Source organism: Aythya marila (genome assembly GCF_965140915.1).
Source record: "Aythya marila genome assembly, chromosome: Z".
Classification (NCBI taxonomy): Eukaryota; Metazoa; Chordata; class Aves; order Anseriformes; family Anatidae; genus Aythya; species Aythya marila.
This window is the reverse complement of record NC_139080.1, coordinates 72,501,688-72,526,918: the sequence shown is the minus strand read 5'-3', so window position 1 is coordinate 72,526,918 and position 25,231 is coordinate 72,501,688. Positions and strand designations below refer to the sequence as shown.

Genomic DNA, 25,231 nt, shown 5'->3' with positions numbered 1-25,231 from the left:
ACTTTTAAGCGACTCGTAATATTGGATGAAAATGTTATCAGAAGCCAATCACGCCACAAGGTCAATGGAAGATTTTACATTCAGAATTATACAGAATAAGGAAAGAAGACCTTACTATCTGTGTTTATTCTGCAGATTAACTCCATCCCCATGGAGGCAATTACCATTTTGTCCATTTTTATGCATGCAGCTCCACTGACTGCCATCACTTCCAACCCTCAAATTATCTATTTGCTACCATAGCTGATTATTTTCACATCAAAATTAAATCACTACTTTAACAGTTATCATAACAACATCTTTAAGTAAAACCCTTCTCTGTTTTTCTCCATCCAAATGTAGTTATTACTTTCTGTTCTCATAAAACAAAATGTTTACCAAAAAAATACTTCTGAGAGAAAGGTCAAAGTTTTCAAGGGATGGGAATTTAAAAAAAAAAATTAAAATAAAAATCTAAAGTATGAGCAAAGCAGATGGCCACATTCTTCTGTCTTTTATCCTTGTCCTCAGAGGGGAATTTCACTGCAATCAATAGTTTTCAAAGTTGCGTAGGAATCTGCTGGGAATCTGACTGGTTTGCTATGTATTTTTGGCTATTTCTGAAAGAGCACAAAAGTTACTCCTTGCTCTGTAAGAGGACACTGTGTTGGTTAAACATGAAAATGTACAAAAATGGCATGTGCTGGTATCTCTATCTGTCTGGCCAATAGATGTGCACATTTGACAATTCCTGGTAACTGAGAGAGAAGCAAATGTACTCAAACCAGATGAACCCTTCCATCATATTTGCCAGTGTTTGACCCCCTTGCTCATCACTTCCCACAGTTCTTTGGCACCAGATGAACTCCTGACCTGCCCACAGTTCTGAAATGTACGTGTTTTTGCCACCTAGATTTGTTATTAGAACGCAAGTTTCAAAGTACGTATCGAATACACAGATGCACAGATTTCCAGGCCCTCTATGACCTTCCTCAAACTTGCAGAGCAAGAAGACCAAATAACACGTTTTTTTTTTTCTTTAGAGTTGTACCTTAAGGTTATGCTAACCAGTAGTGCTCGGTAGTGAGAGAGAAATAGGTCCACACCTCCCACAAGGAAAAAAAAAAAGTGTCTTAAGAACCTTGCTCCTTTGAATGAATTTACACTATGCTCAGATCTTTAAATTTAACACAGAAATCTCACCATGTTTTGGGGTGTAGTTTTTAATTTAATATAACTCTGACAAGCACAAGGCATACTGAAACAGCAGGCCAGTGAAAATGCAGGGATTTAGAAATCAAATCAGGATACTGCAACATACACTAAGAAGTTGGGAGCAAACTGCTGCCTCACCTGTTGTCATGCTGTTACCTGACAAAATGCTTTGCACTGAGGTTCAGCCACAAATCTCTAAGGCCTCTGAACAAGAGGAGAAATACAGCTGCAGGATTCTTTGTCTCTGTGTCTGTCTGGCAGGCACCTTCTGGCTCAGGGGAAAAAAAAACACACTGTGGTTTAATGCCTCCATGGCACTAATTTTATTGCTTTTCAGAAGCCTTTTTTTTTTTCCTTTCCTTTACCAGAGGACACGTTGCTGTGGTTGTGCTGATCCTCAGGTTTCATGACACGATCACTGCCTCTCCAGCTAAGCCTGGAGCACAGCAATAAACAGACTCTGTGATCACCAAACCCAGCATCCAAAAAGAGCCCCCTGCCTTCAGGAGTGGAAGGAGGAATTCAGCTTCTTCGAAGCAGCAGGGCCAGGGAAACTGCTTCTGTGACCCGAGGCTGTGTCATACCTAGCAGCCACTTTCAAAAGATAAACTCCTTCACAGGGAGGCTGCTCCACCTGCAGCAGCACTTTATTCCTGCTAGTTAGCCTTTCTCTTCTGAGATAAGAGTAATGGAAAGAGATGCGTATCAGGGAAGGTACTCACCTCCCTTTACAGGAAAAGCAGATTTATGACTCAGCTCACTGGGCTGAGCTAAAGAAATCAAGAAGTATTTGGAAGGGATTATGTTGCCTTGCATGCAGCAGCTTGTATTCCTTAAAAATACACAAACCGATGATCGACCCGAAGGGAGGAAGATGAACCAGGAGCAAGTTCTACTCTTATTACAGCTCTTACTTGGTGGTACCAGAGCACTTCACAAACACCGATGAATTCAAGCTCACAATACTGTCTAAATACTATATCCACTAAATACTATATCCAACAGAGGAAAACTCAAGAAGAGAGCTATTAGTTTACCCGTTGATAGGTAAGAAACCCAAATTTGAAACAAAATGCAAGGCTTCACCCCACAGTTTGCATATGACAACTAACACTTGCACCTTACTTTGCAGAGGATGCTTTGTACTGGGCTTAACCAGCCGGGTTTTGGTAGCAGAGGGCTACAGGGGTGGTGGGAGGCCAACAACTGCCCTGTGCCACTCACAGCCACTTCCAGCTGGCTCCAAAACTGCCATCAATAACCCACCATGTGCCAGAACCTCAACCAGAGAAGCCTGTGGCTCCTCTGCTCACAGTCAGAAAGAGCAGCAGCTGCTAGAAGGCAAGGACACGGGGATGGAGGCACTGTTAGGGCCTGCATCATCCCTCACCTCACCAAAGGGACTGGCAATGTCTGGGTATAATGTGGAAAAAACAGAGTGAGTAGAGACTCCGAGGAAGGGAGAGAAGGTTTCTGTTAAATTTGAGCCTGGGGAAGAAGGCCCTTCTTTCCTGAGCATTTTGTTCAATTACTAGTCTTTTTTTTTTTTTTTTTTTTTTTTTTTCCCCTTGATATCCATATTAGTTATCAAAAACTTTTTTTTTAATTGGCAAAAAAATGAAGCCGAATTCCCCAGCTCAGGACTGTTTTGCTCACAAGGTGCTTACAAGGTGCTTTGGCGTGTTCTGAAGTCCTACATGCTAAGAAATCAGTTGTTTAAAAAGAAGAGTGCAGGAGAAAAAAGCAGAAGAGCATTGCTGCTTCTGGAGCTGCACTAAGAGTCCCACTAAAAAGCACATTTAGATTGTTTCAAGCGTCCTGTGTAAGCATCTGCACAAGATGAGAATGGGATGGAGGCACAGACATTGCCCAGCTAGACAACTTTCAGCCACCAAAACAGGCTCAGAGGTAAGCTAAGGTGAACTGTGACAGTGGAGGATAAAATCAGTCACTGGGAGCCAGTACAAAGCAGATGCCACATCCTAAACTCAGACCTTTGTTTATTTCCTGATAACTTCCCCGCGGAGATATGCCGTGAGGGTCTTCTGAGACCTCTTGTGGTGCACACTGCCTGTCTGCCTGTCAACTGTGCGAGAGACCAGGTATGTCCTCAGACTTCTTATTTCCTCCCACATTAACCAACTGGCCATGCCTTGTTTTCTTCAGGACCACCTGTGTGGTCAGAAAGCGTGCCAGCTTCCATTTTTTTCCTCCCAAAGCAGCTCTGTGAAAGGCTCAGGGACCTGTCAAATTAACACAGCCTTGGGGATGTGAAAAAGATATGGAGCATTTTAGACTACAGCCCCCACTTTAACTGAAGCTATGCAACTCCTGAATGGAAGGGAGGAACCCTATTTGACTCACTTGCTTCATTTGATTTTACAGCTGCTGCACGGGGTTGCAGAAGGCTGATAAAATCTGTTTTAAACAGACAGAGTAAGTCCTGCCAGCAGGCTAATATTACTATTCATCTACTGCCTGCTTCCCTCATTATTCTCCCTTTTTGGAGATATGTTGATAAGTACGTTGCCTTCCTGTTTATTAAAGCATGTGGCAGTCTGTTTTTTATTTAATCAGCCCTTGGCCTATTTTCTAATTAAGGGAGATAATGTAGGTTTGTTTCCTGCCACGGTGAACCTGACAGGGCATAGGTTGTCCTCAACTACCACACTACAATCCAAGATTATTTGCAATGTCTGCTGTTGTCTGGCAGCTCCTCCCTTTCTCTCTGCCCAGCTGAAGACAAAAGTACAGACTTTTTTGTTTGTTTGTTTTTGTTGTAGTTGTTTGGGTTTTTTTCTTTCTTTTTTTTTTTTTTTGTTTTTTCCTGAATTTCCATGCTGCTGACACCCACCCAAGTGGCGGACAGGGAGATGAAAGAAGCAGGTGGGGCTTCGTCAGCTGGCTCACACGATGCCCTCCCAGTGCAGGTGGAACAGTTTTCTGGAAGACCATGAATCCCAGCTAAGTTCGTAATGCCGCATCCTGTGATAGCACTAAGGGCAGTTTTGTGAAGGGAGGGAATAGTGGAAGGCAGGGGGGAAGCACACACCAGTTGGAGCACATTCCTAGCCTGCTCTCCTGATAGGCTTCAGTCATTACACAGCACGTACACGTACCACCCCTGCAACAGCTCAGACTCCTACAGAAACACTTTGCCACGCTTCCAGGAATATTTAATACCATCTCCTTGTGCGTTTATGTGGAACGATTGAAAACCTGCCTGGAGATGGTTGTGGGCAACCTGCTGTAGGTGACACTGCCTCCAGAGGAGTGGGCTGGACTACAGCGTGTCCACGGGTGCCAGCCAGCCTCAGCTGTTCTGTGCTTCTGCAGGAAAAGAAATCCCAGTGGTTCTAGCACTGCATAAATGAGCTGTATGATAAGTACTTTCCAAACCCTGACCTGTGGAGAAATGTTGCCCTGATCCCTTTTAAAGTTGGCTGAACGACCGCAGTGGGGGGTTGTAGGTCAACTGCTTTCTGAATTGTCCCATGCTTTCACTTCTCTGTCTACACTTTTATTTTCATTTAAGAGCAACAGCAAAAGTGTTTCAATGTCTGAAGTCTTACTTTTGGATACAGGAAGTTTCATTTTGATCCATCTCAGGCCAAAAGGAAGTGTCTGGTTTTGTTACACTGTTAATTGTCTGAACCTCTGTCTCACCTCATCTGTTTCACTTAGATCCAGATCTAACACAGGCAGTACTTTCACAAACACCTACTTAGAGATTTAAAAAAAAAAAAAAATCCCATTTCACCTTTATACAGACCACTGTTCCCTTCACATGTATTCAGGTGACTGCTATGAGAACCATGCTGTTACTAACTAGTGAAAAAAAAAAAAAAAAAAGAATAAAACTATATAAAACATATAGTACAGGAAGGAGCAGAATAAAAATGAACTTTTGAAAAATGACAGCATTCCCCACGTTGCATTTCTCCATACAAAACACATTGCATTTTTATCTTTTGACTGAGCCTACAGAGCACCCCACAAATGCCGCAGCAGATGAAACAGATCTGTGGTCAGAGGCAAAGTTCTTCCTTTCAAATTGCCTGTGTTCAACCACTGACCTTATTCCCAGAGGAAATCCACTGCAACAAGTGTGGGAAAGGCTCAGTGAAGGGCAGCTGAAAATTTCCTAGAGCTTTCTCCCAGACCTTAAACTTACCAAAGGCTCTAGTTCTTTGCGGTCTATCAGGTTGAGCTCTGTCACAAAGTAATAAAAATGCTTGTAACAGGTATTGATGTGGGCCTCGGCCCCCATAAGGATGATACGGTCAAAGTGATGAATGTAGACGTGAACAAACACCCGAAAAAGCCGGCAGAGTATCTTCTTGCAGATCTGAAGGAAGTTCTTTGGAAAGGGAACACCTGTGAATAGAGAAGACAGGGTTGTCACAACCATCCTGTCATCCCACGACAACGGCTTTGGAGCAAAGCATAAGTTTGTAACTACAAAAGAGCCTATGACTTCTTGGGCCTCCTTTCCAACCCATGAGATCACTTCATGAATCTGTTTAGCTTACTGCTAGCACCAAAGGTAACCAGGTACATAAGCATTTTAAAGGCTCAAGACCGATAGGTACAGGATCTTTTTTCCCTTAGTAGTTTAATGGTGGAACAGCCCGTGTTGTAACATTCAGTGATTTTCACTGGACTGCACACTGCCTCATTAACACCAATGGTTTCACGTCCTGAGGTGGCTCTCACATACTTTTATAGACAGAGTTTGTCATAGAAGTGATCGACTGTCTTCAGTGGCATGTTCACCACAGCAGATTTAATAATGAAGAGAGATTAAAGGACCACTCCCTTTGCTTTCACCTTCTTCTCAGTTACGCGTACTGCTATGATGGCTGTTTTACAGAAAAGCTCATAGACCCGCATGTTTCTGCAGATACCCCAAAACAACCATCCCAAAATAACTTGTAAGTTAGACCGCTCTGCAGCTGAAGACTCTGAAGCAGCAGCAAAAGCAAGATTTGCAAGTAAATCATCAACAGTCCACAGTGTAGCACTAACAGTGCCTTCAATGCTCCCCTTCATTAGAGACTTATCTATACGGCATTGTGTATCATGGGGCTGCCACAAAACCCTGAAGGATTCATCTCCTTCTCCGGCTGTGCCCTGGACATGATGACTTCAGTGTCATCCTCAAAACTCCAACGCTACTTTGCTTTTTTGCACATCCTCCTGATTTTTCAGTTATATTCCACGTGTTAGTCAGATCTGAACTACATAACTGTAGTTATTACTTCTTAAAAAAGAAAAAAAAATCTCATAGCTTATCAGCTCCATAACCACTGGAAGACTGGCTCATGTTCTTAGCAAGAAAAATGTTTATTATTTGCAGAAGGAAGATGGAGATATTAAATTAACATTACAACAAACTTTATAGTTTTAAAGTTTTAGTATCCTCTTACATATTGCTCAATACTCCTCAATACTCTATACTCCTCGATACTCAGTTGGTGAATTTTTATTATGAGGACATACAGTGAGAATTTCAATGTTTAAAAGAGAATTTTAACTAAATTGTCAGCTGTGGCTGTATCGCTCTGGGTCCCAAGAGGAAAACACACCTTACTCTGGACTCCCTGGTCCCATGCATGTCGGTATCACAGGGTGAGGTGTATCTGTGGCTGATGTGAGCAGCACTATGCATCTTAACAGACAAGTGGGGAAGCCTCAGCACTCAGATGTGTCCTGATGTCAGTCCTGTGGGCAGACCCTAAAGGTACACTCCACGCCAAGTAGGAGTAGGTCCGAGCAGAAACTATGTTTAGGCCAAACTAATCCAAATAATTCCTTAGTCATCTGGAGGAGCCTAACATTCCCTCAAACTAAAACGAAACAGCCTTTTATGCTATGCACACAGCAGCCTACACACAGTACGACACAAACGAGCACAGCAAGACCGCAGACCCTAGTCTGCAGCAAATGCAGGAGTAAAGGTCTGAGCGTGTGAAATCAAGAGAGCCATCAAGGAAGCTCTGGTGCTCTTTTTCTCACACGTTTCCTGAGCAGTAACAACAGCCAGCAAAGCAGAACTAATGTACAGTCAATTAAAGAAATTCAGTTTACCACGCTGAGGGACAAGGTATGGAAAGTGGGAAGGACAAGACTGGAGGGCAGAGTTCACTCCTACTATTCATTTAACAGAAATGCTCAGGATATCCATGAGCTACATCCATGTTTGCCATTGCTGAGGTACAGATGATGTGCCAAAGTGCCTTGGTTTCTTTGGCCTGTGCTGGCTCATTGGAGGCAAATCCTTCTGACATAATTTCGGGCAGCTTCAAAGACGCAGCCCAGCCTTCTTGCTCCTGATGCACAAACTAGGGTCCAGAGAAATAACTGCATCTGTTGGAGCACACCTACTTTACCTCCTTCAGAAACATTTGCTTTTGGTTGTCACATCTAATTGTAGGAATTAGTTCATCTCAAAGCCAAAGTCAGTATCTCAGGCCACGGAGGAGGAGGCCTAAATGCTCAAGCCATGAGCTTAGACACCTCTAAGCTACAGAAATCACAGTAGGTACAGCTGTCTTGGCAATATTTGAATCAAAATCCCACACAATTAGCCAAACACCTGGATTATTAAAAGTGAGTTGTCATTTCCAAAGGCAAAATTAATATATCCAAAAGATGTAACAGAAACACCAGTTAGTTAACTAGGTGGATCACATTTCTTCAGGAACAGCTATATCAGCAGCCCGATTTACAGTTTTGTTGATCTACCCAAACCAGAATTTTAAAGATGCCCTCTAAAAAATATGTAACAATTAAAAAAAATGGGGCAGGGACGGTTCCTGATGTTGTCACTGCAAGCTGATCTGAGCAAGGAGGGCAGAGTTTCCTAGGCCAAAACATGCACGCCCCAAGTGCAGAACAAGCAGGTCCATCCCCAGGGGCTGGCAAGAACAACACTGTAATGAAGAAGGTCCCACTGCTGCCACAGCTGCCAAAAGCAAGCCCAAGACATCAGACTGGCAATAGGCAGATCCTTGCAGTCCATGAAATTAGACAAGAAGGGTGGCAGAAATGCCATCTCAAAGGAAAAAAACATACCTAATACAACAGAACAGATCCTGAACTGAGTTACAGCAAATTGAACCCAAAGTAATGCCATCAAGACTTGAAAAATCAGAGCGAGCTGGTTCCAGATTTATACTCTGAGGTCAGAATTTGGCCTAATGTTTTCTTCCCACTGCAACTGTTATAAATAAATCAAATACCGAGCGCAATCATTACCAGCGACCCTTGGGAAATGACTAGCTTAGATTTAGATCCTTGACTTGCTGAGGAGCCAACAGTCCTTCAGCTGAGCAATAGTAGCCTTTGCCTTCACCCCCCCCCCAAGTCCTTTTCAGCATGCAGTCTGTGTTTCTTAATTTATTTCTTGGATATTTGAAAAGAATTAAAAAAATCAGTGTCCAAGTATTGAAGTCTGTGTGCTTCCAAGAAAGATGACCGTCTCCATATCTGCAAGGTGATAGGGACAGAATGTAAAACCACCAAATTAGATTGCTAAACCATGTTATTAAAAGGCAAAGGAATACAGAGATGGCAGTGATTTTTTTTTTTTTTTTTAATCTAGCTGCTATTTGCTGAGAAAAAAAAAAAAGTATTTCTGGATATTTCTGGATGCATGAACTGTCAGCCTTGATTCTTCTGCAGGCTAAGACCCAGTGCTGCTGCAGTGCTCCTTTTCTTCAGGGTTATACATGCAAATGGAAAACAGTTTAGTGGAGGATAGACAGGTACAGCATGTCCTCCTGAACAACCACTACGCGTTTTGAGGCCCTGCTTCCCCGGACATGGCCGAACATCGCTCATAGTAGAGAATAACCTTTTTTTCCTTCTGTCTCTGCTTCTGCACAGCCTTGTTGTTGTTTCTTTTGTTTCTTTTTCTCCCCATTCCCCCTCGCTTTCATTAAACCGTTCTCATCTCCAACCTCGAGCTCTTTGTGTTGTATTTTCTCCCCTTTCCTCTTTGAGGAGACGGAGAGTGAGAGAGCGCTTGTGGTGGAGCTCGGCTGCCCACCCAAGTAAAACCACTGCAGCCGTGCAGAGGAAAGGATCAGGAAAGGTGCTGGTCAGTGCTCGCCTGAACATGAGCCAGCAGTGTGCCCAGGTGGCCAAGAAGGCCAGCGGCATCCTGGCTTGTGTCAGGAACAGTGCAGCCAGCAGGAGCAGGGAGGGGATCGTCCCCCTGTACTCGGCTCTGGTGAGGCCGCACCTCGAGTACTGTGTTCAGCTTTGGGCCCCTCACTGCAAGAAGGACATCGAGGCCCTGGAGTGTGTCCAGAGAAGGGCGACGAAGCTGGTGAGGGGCCTGGAGAACAAGTCCTGTGAGGAGCATCTGAGGGAGCTGGGGGTGTTTGGTCTGGAGAAGAAGAGGCTCAGGGGAGACCTCATTGCTCTCTGCAGCTACCTGAAAGGAAGGTGTGGGGAGCTAGGGGTCGGCCTCTTCTCTTCTCTACCTTTCTTAATTTGCTGTCATCAGATTTGTTCCTTTGCGTGCATGAGCCTCCAGACCTAATCCCTTTCCACCAAATGGACATTTAGCCCAGTGTTGACACTACTGGCCTGTGGTCTCATTTCTTTGAGTAATCCACTTACATGGCAACAGCAAACACTGTCAAGGCCCACCTCTCAGGAAACTCACTCTAGAAAAGCAGTATTGTTACTGCATCTGCTAAAAAGGCTTGTGCAGTGTCTACCAGTGAGTTAATGGCCTGTTGGTTTAAAACACGGAGATGTTTTCATGTTGTGATGAAGCCCTGTCAACACAAAACCTGTTCTTAGTGTGACACAGAATATCGGTAGGACAAGAAAGAGATAAGAGACCAGATGTTAAAGAAACTAAATTAGGCAGGGATAAAAGAGGGTGACTAAAGGCCTGAGATGAATACAGCTGTCAAAGAGGCTCTTTCCTTTGACACAAAACCATCGTGACTCCCCTCACCCCAGTACGTGCAATGACCTCCCCCAGAAGCAGGTGAGCACCGCAGGAAGCGAGTCACGACGCATTTTTCTCCTTGCTGCCTTTTTTTCTTCTCCAGGCAAGAGGAAAAACCCATGCAGTCGCAGGAAGCTGGCGCTGAGGAACAGGCCATGCTGCTCGGCCTTTCTGCCTGCAACGCTGCCGTCGGCTCTGGGCTGGCTCACGCTCCTGCCGGCAGCTTGCAACGAGAACGCAGCCCCAGCTAAACCTTCCGTGATGCCAGATCCACGAGCACTTCTGACCTTCTGTGTTTGTGCGGTTTGAAGACTCGCTTTACCCAAGGGAAGATGGTAAGCCCTTTGGCAATTGTGCACAGAAATAGCACCGTGCATTTTAAGGTCCTTTAGCAGGCCACAGTCATAATTCATCCTTTTTTTTTTTTTTTTTTTTTTTTTTTTTTTTAAACACACATATGGGAAAAGTAGGGGGGCTCCTTTCTCCATCAGCAAAAAGACAGATAATATACTACTGCAAATGCTGCTTAAAAGCATGCCACACTGGGAAAGTCGGAAGTTTTTCAGTTTAATAACAGAGAGAGACAGCAGTGTTATCAGAAACCAACAACCTCCTCCCTCTGCGTTTTCCTCCTCCTACCCCAGCCCCAAGTACAAAAATTTGCAAAAGATGCCCTCAGTGGTGGCTAGAAACTTTGCTGCAAAAACACCTATCCCAATCCAAGCAGATGTTTAATGTTACCTCACTGTGTTACCCAAGGAAGGGTCTGTGTCAAGTGCCAACGAAAACAACATCAGTCTTGCAGGACTTCGTTCCTCACCTAAATAAGCTGGCAGGGTGCACAACACTAGGGATAAACTAGACTGCCATGCACCTACATGCTCCTGATACTGACCTCCTTTCTGCTTTCACACCAGAGGAAAGGAAAACACTCTTACATGACATGGCTTTCTAAGATAAATGGTGTTCTTATCTTTTTTTTTAAGCAGTGTTGCCACTAACTAAAGGTACTGATGAGGTGCTCTAGAAAGGGCTGTTTAAGGGGAAAAGGGCACACATCAGAGAATCATTCGACTCTTTGCACTGCCCAAGCATCCAGCAGCTCTCTCCTCTGCTGTACACCAACAAAAGGATGATGGCAGCACATTTTGCCATTTAATTAACTCCACCAGGTGTCTTAGAGGCAGGCAAATACCTGAGTACACAAACCACCTGAACTGGACGCCCTCCTGCTGCCTGTCCCAGGCAAGGTGAGCTCTGTCACAGCCAACAAACGGGCCAAGAAACCCATTAGGGCAGATCTGCAGGCCCACAAGGCAATAAGGAAACTGAGGGCCATAAAAAGCAGCCAAATCATGTTTGTGTGACAGCGCAACTCATCAAACACATCTGTCTGCCCTGAAAGAGCCACCTTCACCATAGAAACAAAATGAGATTTGCTGGAGCTCCGCATTTGGACAACTGTGTATGGCATTAATATATACACAGCCTAAAACAGGCTTGGAGATGCATCAGAGTAATTCATGGCTCTCCCTGCCTTAGCGGAGGCTATATTACAGATCAACAAAAGGCAGCCACTTCTGGGGCAGAAATTGCAGTCGTTTGGCAGAGTAACATGTGACAGCTTAGGGTGGGAAAAGAGAGATTAGCAACTTGCTGAGTCAGTGTTAGAAAAAAAGAAGGTACTAACACTGGAGCCCGACTAAGGCATCGCTGGAAAAACTTTCCTTCCCACCTGGCACAGGTCTGTTAACAGCTTCGTCCCTACAGCACCTACCACAGCCTGACAATTTGTGGGTAATGACATGGTTTCAGCATCCCATGCTGAGTACATCACCACCCAGCGTGGCTTTCATTTTTGTTATTAACTTCTGATATTTTCAGGACACAAACATTCTGGTCTCCCATTTATTTCACGAGAACAGGCTGTTCCGAGGGCCCCTCTTGGGCTTGCTGCTGCAGTACGAAGAGGCAATGTGAAGCATTACTGCAAGCAGCAAGCAGCGTGGTCTTTCTTGGAGAAGCGCTGAGACCGAACAGCCTGCTGTCCCCAGCACACGCTGTGTGCCAGCATCTAACTAAAAGCAGAAGCCTTACACCTGCCCAAACCTACGACCTGACACGACGTTAACAAGTCACTGGATCTGAAAGGTCAACATGGTTAATATCACTAAAGCAATGTTTGCTCCCTGAATGACTGCTGTGTTCAGCTCCTTTCCAGGGGACCATTGAGAAATGTTCAGAGCACAAACAGCTCAGATCACAGCCCTTGTGTCTCTCCCAGGGCAAACCATTTTCTGATCCTCTGATACCTGAGCTGAGCTAGGAGTCAATTACCTGCACAAAGGTATCTTCAGTGTATATTGACAGTTCTTTGGAAAAAAAAGATTTGTAAGTTTTAATGAAGTGATTTTTCTCTGCAGTACGCAGAGAATGCAGAACGCAGCTCTCTCCCATGAGACAGGGAAAGAGAATAAAACAGCAGCGTGCAAGGGAAATTCAGTGGGAGACCAGGAGTCCTGGTCCAAAAAACTAAGTGAAAGCAGAACAAAATCCGGGTCCTGACTCTGCTCAGGTTAACCCTGACTTACAACAGAGCAGCCTCGAGCGAAGCCCAGTGTCCTGGGAGAGAAATCCGCAGGCTGGCAAGCGAGAGTCCGTCAGGGCTTCCCAAACTGCTTTTAACTACTCGTGCTTTTATAACACCACATCCGGGGGTAACATAACAGATGTTTTTTACTACTCTGTTGTTACAGCTGCTGAAGGAGTTGTAAAATCAAATGGACCCACCAGCTGAAGAGACAGCAACCAACCCGACCTTCCTCACCTGCACATAGGTCTGAGGCTGCAGCCTGAGCAATGCTGCCCCCGCTGTCCCCAGCCCCTTCCCCTGCTCCACTGGGACCTCTCCGTGCTCCCAAATTTTCCTTCTCTCGTTTTCTTGGGACTGCCTCTGTAGAAGAGGTCAGCCTCCCCCTCCCTACCTCCCTCCTCCCCTGTAAACACAAACTGATGTGGGTAAAGTCCTGCTCTTAGGAGTGCTTCTGCTTTCTGCAGTAACATGTTTGTCAGGTAAAAGGAAGCCCATTTTCCGTCCTGCTGGGATAGGAACCAGAGCACACTGGACTTCACTCTCACAGAGGACTGCGCTACCCGAAGCTCTACCTGCACACACAAGGTTTCAGGTTATGTCTACAAGCACAACTCCACACACAAACACAGCCATGCATGCTCACCCTGTGAAGCCTGTGAAAAAAAACTCCTAACAGGTTTTGGATCCAGTGTAATTCCAGTGTAATTTTTTCAATAGGTCATAAATAGGTGAGATCTGTCTCTTGAAATGCCTGGGGCTCTGGCTGGTACCTGGAAATTTAATGAAACTTTACAGCCAATGTCATCGAAAATGGGTCTGGAGAATCAGTGAGCAAGAGTATCCTCCTTCCTTTAAAGCATTATAAAGCTAAGCAGCATAATATTATTTTAACATCACTAGCAACGGAGAATTACAGAATTAATTTCAAATGTTGCATTAACTTGACCTTAACCGAATACTTTTGCAAGATTAATGCACTGGTCAAAGCTTTTAATGAGCATACATCAATAACAATCAAATGTTCCACGGGACAAATACTTTTCAAACATAACAAATAAAAGTAGTAATTTAAAACATACCTGCCCAAAAATAAGTTGTTTTGCTGCATTACCAAATTCAAATGTGAATGGGATGCACCCCGATTTCAGCAGAGTAAAAGTTTCTCTTTAAAAGACATTTCACAGGGTTAATGCATCCTTCCCTAACTCATCCTCCAGCGTTCAATTCCTGCTCACCACTGCCTGAAATATGAAAGATTTCTGACAGACTTGAACACTACCTTTAGCAGAAACACCTCAGACCCCACTAATAATGGGCAGCATCAGAATGGGAGCCACTGACAGACCATTTAACTAATATATAAAGAACATTTCTACTTTGCAACAGCTACAGCTGCATGAACTCTTCTTGGGGTCTTGAAAACTGCCTGTAAACATTTTCTGCAATTCCATTAATGCCTAGTGAATGCCATAGAACTGAAAGGAAAATAAGGCAAAGATTATTTTACTTTTGTTTTCTTCCACTGAAGCTCTCTTTCCAACTTCCATTACTTTTATTTCATGTAGAAGAAAACACTCAATATACCTTAAGATTCATAATTGAAAAGCCTAGAGAAGGGCAAAACCAAAACCATAAAGTATGTCTCTTTACGGTATCTGCTTTCCACACAAATTAATAAAATCCTTTTTTTTTTTTTTTTTTTTTTTTTGTGTAAAGACCATTTATTTCTATTTCATCTCACAGACACACAATAGATACCACTTACCCTTCTGTATTTCCTTTTACCTTGTATCTTAAACTGGTCGGATCTTAAGCTGTTCAGATCCCCATGCTGATTTTATTAGGCGAGGACAATTTAACCGAAAGTGATGTATATAGTGCTTTTTCTGTTGTTGTTCTTTTTAGCACAGCTTTAGAAACCTACAGTAAGACTAAGTGCACTTAGTCTAGCAAGGGTAGTCACCGTAGTTCAGCAACAGAACTAAACATTTTTCTCTTTATTGCTGAAGAGACTGATTTATCTGTTTAACATTAATCATCTGAGGAGGAAACATTCATTCATCTTATGTCTACTCTTTTAAAGTCTATATGTCTATATGTTTTTATCTATATGTTTAATGTAAGTTTACACGATCTCTGCCACTGTTCATATGGTATTCAACATCAATCACCTTTTAGGTTTACGGAGATTTATACGGTCACGCTGTAACTAACATAGCTGGAAAGCAGACTAAGATGTGGAAGTATAGATAAAACTTGTGTGTAAAACCTGACAAAGAGTTGGCAGCTTTATGTATCTGGACACCTAAAATTTCCTGTCTGCAAGGCAGGATGATGAGAGAGTGTGGTCTTGGCTCAGCCATTATCCTGAGACATTTCCAAGCCAGAGGCAGACAACAGCACAGGTTCCAGTTGCCACCTCTGCAGTGTTTGCAGGCTTTGAGTCTCCTTGTTCAGGATACGAGTACCAATGAGCTAGGTAAGATTCAGAGCACTTGCACCTGACAGTGCTGCTGAAGAGAAGAACTACGCTAGCACATGGAGTCATGTCTGCTGTGCATTTCTGAAAAGAAAAAAAAAAAAAAAAGACAACCAAGAACTGGGTAGGGAGCTCTAAGCCACTACAGATTCATTTCACTGGCATGCACTCACTAGCACAGGTCTGACAGGTCAAGCAGCTGGAGCAGACCTTCAAAAGGGTTTCATTTTTGTATTTTGAAGAGTATCTGCAGATGCTGGGCTCAACCCATCTCTTCCATGGAACAAAAAGCATGAATAAATCATTAAAAAAAAATAATGTTATTTTCTTCATGCTTACTCACAAGACAGCTGTTTAAATTTTTGATTCCTAAAATCCTAAAGACAGCATCAATACTACTTGCCTGAAGCTTCCTCTCGCCCCAGTGAGGATTTCCAGTTGAATGTTTCTTAAAACTCTAGGTCTTCATGCTGGCAAATGGGGCAGCCTGACAACTGATCCTTTACTGATGTTCCAGGAAGCTGAATGTTATGGAAATAATGTCTAATGGGGTGCAATTTGTTCAGAGTGTGTTTTACAACTGGAGAACTCCACCTGTGATGCATGATAGAGACCAACTGGGTCCTGAGATCACATGCTCGAGGCTCCGTGCCTTTTTCTTTCCTCCTCTCTCCGAAATGAACTCAGAAGCAGATGTAGTTCTGCTGAAAGCAAAAGCTTAGCGTGGTCATGGAAGTGGGACTGTTCGGAGAACAATAAATGTCAGCACACACACGTATTTTCAGAGCAGGGAATTAATTGCTAGTAACTGCAATGAGATAAAACTGACGGTCTGCAAGGACCAAATACTTGACTTTCTCTACTTGGATTGCATAGATCCTGGTCAGGATGAGAGAAAATCAGTGAGCAAAATATTGAATCTTTAACAGTAGCATAGTATGCTCTGTCAGTGCGCTGCAAGAGGCTTCAACATGCAAAGTGGAAGGATGGGAAGACACCCAGTGATGTGTTACACATCTGCAATACAGTGCCTCAACCTGCAAATACACAGAGGATCACTGAACCTTCAGAACGAGATTTCTACAAATACCAACTAAGCAACTGCTCATTTAGACAACATATGCTTTAGACATGTGCATTCCCTGAGATCTAATTGCTAGTAGGGATCTGGCAGGGAATTAATGTATAGTATTTAAGAACTAACACCTGACTCTATGGAAAAGAGAAACTTACTGAGGAGCGTCTGTGGTCCAGCACTCGGATTGAGCATGGATGGATCTGTGCTGGGAAATACACTGGCATTCAAAAAATAATTATTACAGACTGTGTTCAAAAGAGCTGCTACACTGAGGGTAAAAGCCTGGGCAGAATACAAATGGTATGGAAGAGAGAGGGGACTCCATTTGCCCCTAATAGATTGATGCTGCAGCGTGCAGTGCTCTTCAATATGTAGGGCACAGAAATTCACTCAGTAATTTCTGTATCAAGTCATACTTTCTGGCTTTACTATGGTTGGGAATTCACTCATTTCCCAGAAATAACACCTTCTGTGTTACTGAAACATGATAAAATATTAAAAAATCTTCAAAAGCAGCATTGTGTCAGTATGGACGGCATGTTCCTATACATTTTGACTGACTTTGGAAATTCCGAATTTCTGGTTAAGTAAACTGAGCTAAGTTTACCTTGAACCCCATGGATACAACTGCATTGCTCACCATGGACATGAGGTCAGAGCTAGCCTGTTTATTTTTTCCTTGAAAGCGTCACCATACAGAGTCTGCCACTCCTGGTCCTGATTCAGGGAACTTTTTCAGTGGGACTGCTCCCTGGACAAGTACTGACCAAGCTAATTGCTTGGTGAGCATCCAAACACTGCGAAGGCTGCAAGACATTCAGAAGCAACTGACTTCATCCCCAAACCTCTTCAGGAGCTTAGGAGATCATGCTGCTTTTAGTGAGCATGGGAAACTCTTACGGTGCCATCACAACTGCTCCTACACTGGCATATTTTCTGTTGTAGCACGTAAACTCTGGGAATCATTCGGTTATATGAAACATTGGGATGATTTTATACACACATATACACAAGTAGACGTATCGCAAAGTTAACTGCAATGTGTGAGTCTTCTTGATTCTGCTGAAAAGTCTGAAACATGGAACACTAAGGATGGTATCCAAAATACCGAAAAACAAATAAATAAATTTGTTTAAAAAATGTGTTCTTTTGCTGTTATTAAGACAGACTGAAGGTTGCCTTTTAACTTGTGAGTGAGTTCTCATGCAAGATGACTGAAGAGTAGAGACATCCCACTGACCCCCTCCGTGTGTTCATCCATTTGGAATTTTCTAAGGACTGTCCCTTACCAGAAACTCTGCGATGGTGTCACCTGGAGCTCCTTCAGACCCACAATGAGTCACATTTAGTCCCAACAAAAGTTTTGACACTGCTGTGGAGAGTACTGCTTTGCAACCAGGCTAAGGGAAGAGCATATTAAATATAAATAAAAGGAAGCTCTCCCTGTGCATAGATCATGAAGCAGCATATATAGTCTGTAACACTTTCGCTTCCTTCCTAGCAGGAAGCTTTGGTTTAGAATAAAAGCTGCATCAGTCCCTGAAGCTGAGATGTTTGTGGCACCTTGCCAATTCCAGAAATCTGTTTAGAAACTGTGAACATCTCGGTCTGACAAAAGACATAAAAAACTAACCAACAGTAATTTTTCATAAGTGCTTTTGGGTCTGGTTTACATACTTTGAATGTGAGGATTGGCAAGGCAGCAAATGATTCCATGAGCTTATTCTTATTGTGCATACTGAAATTGCCATGAAATTTAACTGCTTCTACAATCCACTGAAAATAAAAGGTTTATGATTTCTGGGTGATCTGTGTAGATAAATGCACCTCACTCAGAAATGGAAAGAAAAAAAATGAGGTTGCTCCCATCACAGGATTTGGAAAAAGGAGAATTGTAATTCTACACAAAAAAAAAAAAAAAAAAAAAGCCCCGGGAAGAACAAGAATAATTATTCTGCATTGAGACTTTCCACATTAAGCTTTTGCAAAGACTCTTTGGAGCTCCCATTTTGATACCACATAAAATGCCAAAGGACAGTTCTTCCTCCAGAAGTGACAAAATTAGTCTGTACACAAGCCCATGATTTATTTTGGACAAAACTTCTTATGATTGGTGCTTGGACATGTCCCAACAAAAAAAAAAAAGAACACTGCCTCCCCCAAAACAATTAATCAATCAAACAAATGTTCTTATCATCTGTCTTTTACAGTGGCAAAACAGATTCCATGACTGAACACATCAAAAGGGGCAGGTGTCCTTCAAGAAGTCCAATAAATTCTTTAACAAGATGGTTGCTTTGTCCCTGTAAAACTGGAGGAACTGCTGCGCTGAATGATGGCAGCTGAAGACTTACCTTTGTAAAATTGCAAAGCTTCTTAAAGTAATCTTAGTGCACAACATGAGGTGACAAGTACAAGTTACATGGGATTCCCTGCTACTGCAAACATCTCTCTGTGTAGCATTATAACATTTCTTATCTATTACCTCCTTTGAAAGTCTAACATGAGTATCAGAAACACAGATAATGCTGATAGGACAACAACAACAACAACAACAACAACAACAAAAAAGCTGTTGCACTCAGTGTACCACTACTTTAATAACTCAAAAGATCCATTACACTGTCACATCTAACAGAGATTTTCAGCTTAACACCCATCAATCTGTCTGTCTTCCCTAAAACTTACAGCCCAGGCAGACACCCCATGGGGACAGCAAATGAATTGCACTTACTGCCACCTACCTCGCCACTTCGCTCGCATACTCTGCTACTGCTAGGGTACGTACACCCAGCCTGTTTCCTGACGAACTGCAGTCAGAGCTGGCACACCGTGCCGAGCTGGGAAGCGTGTCTGTCTGCCTGGCATCACCACCAAACAGCAGTAAGCTGCCAGACACTGCCCGATGTGCCTGCACCAAACCCTGGTGGCCTGCATGCCTCTCTTCTATGCAAAGAGATTACAAACAGCCGTGGGAGAAGCAGGGTTTTACACAATGGCAGAATTGCAGCTTTTCTTCTGTGCCCCACGTAAGGCTGCAGAACTCCACTGCTGACTGTCAGCAGTCCCACAGTGCAAGATCTCAACCATTTACTCCTCCCCCTTGCCTCCCTTTCCAGCCAATAATTCATGCATTTATCATCTGCACTCCTAGTATTGCAAAAGTAGCTTTTAGTATGTAAACTGCATAACTGTATCACGATCAAGAGACCGCTTTCTTCACGGTGGTTCATCAAAAATTTATAAAGAACAATGAGCAGATGGGGAAAATCCTGTGTACATTGTTACACAGCTCGATCAGAACTTCAGCTGTGAACCAAGAAACCTCCCTGCGCATCAGGAGGCGACGTGAGGTAGTTTATAACTGCATCAGTTGATAAGGGAAGACTGACCAATGTCATCTACGTGGACTTCTGCAAGGCCTTTGACGTGGTCCCACATGACATCCTGGTCTCCAAATTGGAGAGAGATGGGTTTGAAGGGCGGACCTTTCGGTGGATAAGGAGTTGGCTTGAAGGCCCCACCCAGAGAGCGATGGCCCATGGCTCCATGTCCAGGTGGAAGCGGTGGTGAGTGGTGTTCCTCAGGGGTCTGTCCTGGGACCGGTGCTGTTTAGTATCTGTATCAACAACACAGACAGTGGGATCGAGTGCACCCTCAGCAAGTTTGCAGACAACACCAAGCTGAGTGGTGCAGTCGATACACCTGAAGGAAGGGATGCCATCCAGAGGGACCTGGACAAGCTTAAGAAGTGGGCCCACCTCAATCTAATGAGGTTCAACAAGTCCCAGTGCCGGGCGCTGCACCTGGGTTGGGGCAATGCCAGCCATGAGCACAGACTGGGAGAGGAACTCACTGAGAGCAGCCCTCAGCTTGGCCTTGGGGGCTCTGGTGGGCAAAAGCTTGACACAACCCAGCAGTGGGTGCCTGCAGCCCAAAGACCGACTGCGTCCTGGGCTGCACCAACAGAGGAGTGACCTGCAGTTCGAGGGAGATGACGGTGCCCCTCTGCTCTGCCCTCATGAGGCCCCACCTGGAGAGCTGCGTCCAGCTCTGGGGCCCCCAGCACAAGAAGGGTGTGGATAGAGCGAGTCCAGAGGAGGCCGCAAAGCTGGTCAGAGGGCTGGAGCTCCTGACAGGCTGACAGAGCTGGGGATGTTCAGCTACAGAAGAGAAGCCTCCAGGGAGACCTCATTACAACCTTTCAGTACTTGAAGGGGACTTCTAAAAAAGATGGAGAGCAACTCTTTGCTCAATCAGATATTGAGAGGATAAGGGGGAATGGTTTTAAAGTAAAAGAGGGGGGATTTAGATCAGAGGTTAGGAGGAAATTCTTCCCTCAGAGGGTGGTGAGGCACTGGATCAGGTTGCCCAGAGAAGCTGTGGATGCCCCATCCCTGGAGGTGTTCACAGCTCTCCTTTTTTACTACACCCCTACAATTTTTTTGCCACCAGAAGTACAGGCTTAGGATTCAGAGACTGTTCATTGCCCTGTACCATGTGCTGCCTCCACTGCACTTGAAGCATCCAGAAAGCAAGGTTTCTTCAAAGGTCTCTAAAGTCTGGCATTCACAAAATGGCATGCTCTAATTAGTAATAATTTCTGATAACTCTGGCAGAAGTAAATACTGCACTGATATTTCACAAGCTACTCCACGCTCATTTTTTCCTTTGAGACCATCAAAGCTAAAAGTCAGCATTCATAATGTTTTGTGCTTCCGCATTACAATGAACATTTTTAAAGCAAAAAGACAATTCAAAACCTGCTTGTGAACATCATCTGATGTTAAAAAATAAATAAAATATAAACTGGGCTCTTTGTGGCTGTCTCTCTTGGGATAACCATGCTAGCAATGAGGCAGCGTGCAGAGTTCAAATGTGGTACACAGATGGAAAGTTTAATAGGTATGTTTAAGTACCATTAGATGATTTTACAGCTGTTGCTTGTCTCTGGCCAACAAGGGGAAGTGGGCCATTAAAGATGCAGTGATAAAAAGGAACCATCTGCCAAGGCCAGCAGAGGCTGTTTGGGTGCATTAGCAGCTGGAGACCACAGCTGAGAGTCCTTACACTCCTTTCTTTGTCACCAGGAATTAACAAAAAGAAAGTCTAAAAAGAAAGGAGTGTCCCTTTTGCTCAGCAGCGTGTTTTGGAAGTTCACACGGAAGATGCACTCCTTACCCTTTGGGTTCACATTGCGAGAAACAGGTTGCAAGTTAAAACTTCAGTCCTAGGGGAACAGAGCTGATGGTGGAAGTGCCCAGCTTTTAGATCACACGTGGGTGATTTAGATATAGATCACATGAAATTATATGTTATAAAGGAACATGCTGGGGACACACAGCAGCCAGCAGAGCCAAAACAGAAATACAAGAAAGATATGGCTCCTGCCATTTTATTCAAGGAGAAAATATTATGAAAATGAAAGTATGGTTTTATATGAATTTTCATTATACTCATTGAAATGAAAAAAAAAAAAAGTCTAACTATTCTAATTAATCTGTACATGCCTCATCTTCAATATTCAATACTTTTTATAATCACCTATACTACAGGAAGGCAGTGTTCAGTTTTAAGTCATTCTGCCTTGATTTGTGATTTGATTCGTAACCTATGTTTCCATCCTGTCTTTCTCTATTGTCCACAAGAGATGGGTCTCTCATACAAGAAATACTTTCTGAACAAGAGTCAAAGGGCATATACAACTAGATTATTTTCTGGGAGATTTTACAGATGCTGATTTTCACTGCTACACCTTCTGTTATCACTCACAAGAGAGCCACCTTTTGTCTCCCAACACAGCTGTCGGCGTTTCCAAATCTCTATCAGCCTTGATATCCCAAGGGGTTTTCAAAGAGAGGGACAGCCATCCATTGTTAAAAGCAAGGAGCATTTCTGCAGCAACCAGATCAGAGGCACTTCAATATATTGGACATATGTAAGTCTACAGCATCTGAAAGGTTACACCTGCAAGTGCTGAGAGAGATGGCTAATGGCACTTAGAGGCCATCGTTGATAACCTTTTAGAGGTCATGGAGACTCCTAAAGGTTCTTGATGGCTGGTGATCATCAGTCCTGTTCTCAAAAAGGGCGACAAGGAAGATGTGGGGAGCTACATGCTAGGCAGCCTCCCTCACTCCCTGGGAAGGTGATGGGGAAAATTCTCATTGCAGGCATTTCCAACCACGTGAAGGACAGAAAGCTGATCAGGAGTAGTCAAGGGGAAATCACTGGTAGTCTTTACAATGAGATGACTAGCTTGGTAGATAAGGAGAGAGCAATGGAAGTAGTTAACCTTGACTTCAGTGAAGTCTGACACTTTGACATTTACACTGTCAAAAGAGGCCAGCAGTATCCTGGGCTGCAAGAGGAAAAGCACGGGCAGCAGGTTAAACACGGTGATCCCTCCCTCTTCTCAGCACTACTACTGAGGCAACACCTTGGGTGCTGTGCTTAGTCCTGGGCTTCCCACTACAAGACATGGACTTACCTGGACTGAGTCCAGTGCAGGGCCACAGAGGTGACAAAAGGACTGGAGCATCTCTCATAGGAAGAGAGGCGAAGAGGTACAACTCTTCAGCCCGACGAAGAGAAGGCTCAAGAGGATCTCATCTATGTGTATAAACTCTGAGTCCTCTGAAGGAATGATGCTGTAATTAGACCTCTAACTGCACAGCTATACATCTCCAGCTATACGAGGTTGTAAGGCAGGCACAGTTCATTACCTGTTTCCTTTTCAGGTTACCTTTTTGCGGGCTTAATTGCAGTATAAAACAAGAAATTAAATAGGCAGCCCTAATTTTTTTGCAGGATCTCCATGGCTGCCAAACACAGAACACCCGCTGGAGCAGAAAGGTCCAGTTTTGTTCTCCCACACAATTTCACCCTAAGCTAGGTTTGGTACACTATGGTGGTACTGGTGTATGTCTGTAGGACAAATTTTCCCAAAGTTTCAGCACAGCTTTGGTTAAGCAGAGAAGACAGACTGCAGCTGGGAAAAAGAATTGGGCTTTTTTTTTTTTTTTTTTTTGTGCATTTTGGCCTTCACAATCTGAATTACTTCCAGTGACAGAAATCCTTAGCTTAATGCTCCCAGTTATGCAATATAGTATCATTTTTCCTTCAAAAAGTTTTATAGAAGGTTCAGATCTTAGATTCAGAAATCTCACTGGAAGTCAAAGACATTTGTCAGAGCCTGACTCTGTTCCCTCCATATTTTTTTCATATCCATTACGAAACCCACCCTGATGATTAAAAAAAAAAAAAAAATCAGAAGAAATTACAATACCAACTAAACAACAAGATCCTAATAAAACAAAGATATCTTTTGTAAATCATCCTTACAAAAACTTCTCACCTGAAGTAAAAGCCTACTCAAAAGACCAAAGAAGGTGTCATGGTCAGCCTGCACTTATGATGAGAATAGCAAGATTTTTTAATGCTATTTAAAAAGGAGCTGTTATGAAACATTTTTAAATGGAGTGAAAAGAAGTTTTGTGTGTGTTAGCAGCCGAGCCCTCACAATCAGAGACATGCTAGGATAAGCTCAGGCAGATGACAAGAGAGATAACAAACAAATCCTTCATTTCAGCTGAAGGCTACATTCCACAAGGCACTTTTTTCATCTTGAATATTTGCATCATCACTTGCTTTACTGTAAAGCTTCTCAGCTCACGTGTAAGCAGCTGCAGCTTCAAAGCGAAGTCCTCAGTGCCCTGCAACCCAAATGTCTGCAGGAGGCACAGAACATGCAAAACCAAAACTTTATCACAATTCTGGTGGCAAATGTCCGCAAATGCATAATAACTGATCACTTCGAGTCAACATGCTTCATGGTTGTTTCCACCCCACACACACACCTTTTTTTTTTTTCACACAGTTTTATTGTAAAGCAATTAAATAACGGGACCTTTCTTTCTGAGTTTATTAACTCATGTTGCTGTGCCTTTGGGAAGTAATGCTTTTGTGGTCTCTGCAGCAAAAATACAAACTTTTATTTAAATGGTAATCAATCAGCTCAAGGTATGCAACCTGAACACTAAAATAAGCACTATTATTTTATTCCAAAATTGCCGTCTCTGGGTATGACAGCTACTGTGGTATAAGGAGTTCTTAAAATAATGCCTATTCCAAGACAACCTATGAAGGATTTAAAGGAACTGCAGGTGTAAATGAAGGACAAAACAGGCATAAAGTTTTACACCCCTGATTTTCACTTCAAAGGAGAAAGGAAGGATGTATCTTTGGCTGTAACCCGAACTTAACAACTACTTTTTTCTTCACCTGGAGAATTTATAGACAGAAATCCTCAACTGCAGAAAGCCCAAACCATTAGAAAACTGAAATGAGCAGAGCAGGGAACCAGCAGGAAGATAAAAGAGTGGGACTGCCATTTGTGAGATGCTCATTTCTGCCACAATCTCCCAGATCAAAGGGTGTTCTGACACCTCTGAGAGAACCTCTAAAAGTGAGCTGTTGAGTGCTAGGAAAATAGTACCTTGCCCTTTTCCTGCATTCATCTTCCAAGGACATTCTCTAGTGGGCTGCACAGACCCCTGCTCTGAACTTGTATGGCCATTTTTCTGCAACCCATGTGCTCAAAATCCATGGTTCTGGAAGAAAATACTCAAAACACTGTCGTCTTGTAAGTCCTGAGTGAAAAAAAACAACCAGGCAAAACATTGCTCTGTTTGCTCTGCGATTTTAATTCCTCCAGAAACTTTGACAAGGTTTTTAATTTGAGGGCTAACAATGCACAGGGTTGGAATCTTTCTGAAGGCATTAGCTTTAATTTTGTTTACTCCAAATTCATACATAAAATGCTAATGTTTTTGGAACAGACAGGCAGTATTGGGAATCCCTAATACTACCTGTCTCTGGACACTCCAATGAATAACTACATAGCACAAGACAAAT

General features: G+C 43.4%; 1 protein-coding gene across 2 annotated transcripts in view; it reads right to left on the bottom strand.

Annotated features, from left to right (window-relative positions):
- Positions 1-25,231, bottom strand: part of MOB3B (MOB kinase activator 3B) — a 90,129-nt gene that overhangs the window by 13,453 nt on the left and 51,445 nt on the right. For both annotated transcript variants that reach the window (XM_082783370.1, XM_082783369.1), the window contains one exon: positions 5,369-5,571. In XM_082783370.1, the coding sequence (XP_082639496.1) occupies positions 5,369-5,571 (203 nt within the window). The remainder of the gene's footprint in view (positions 1-5,368; positions 5,572-25,231) is intronic.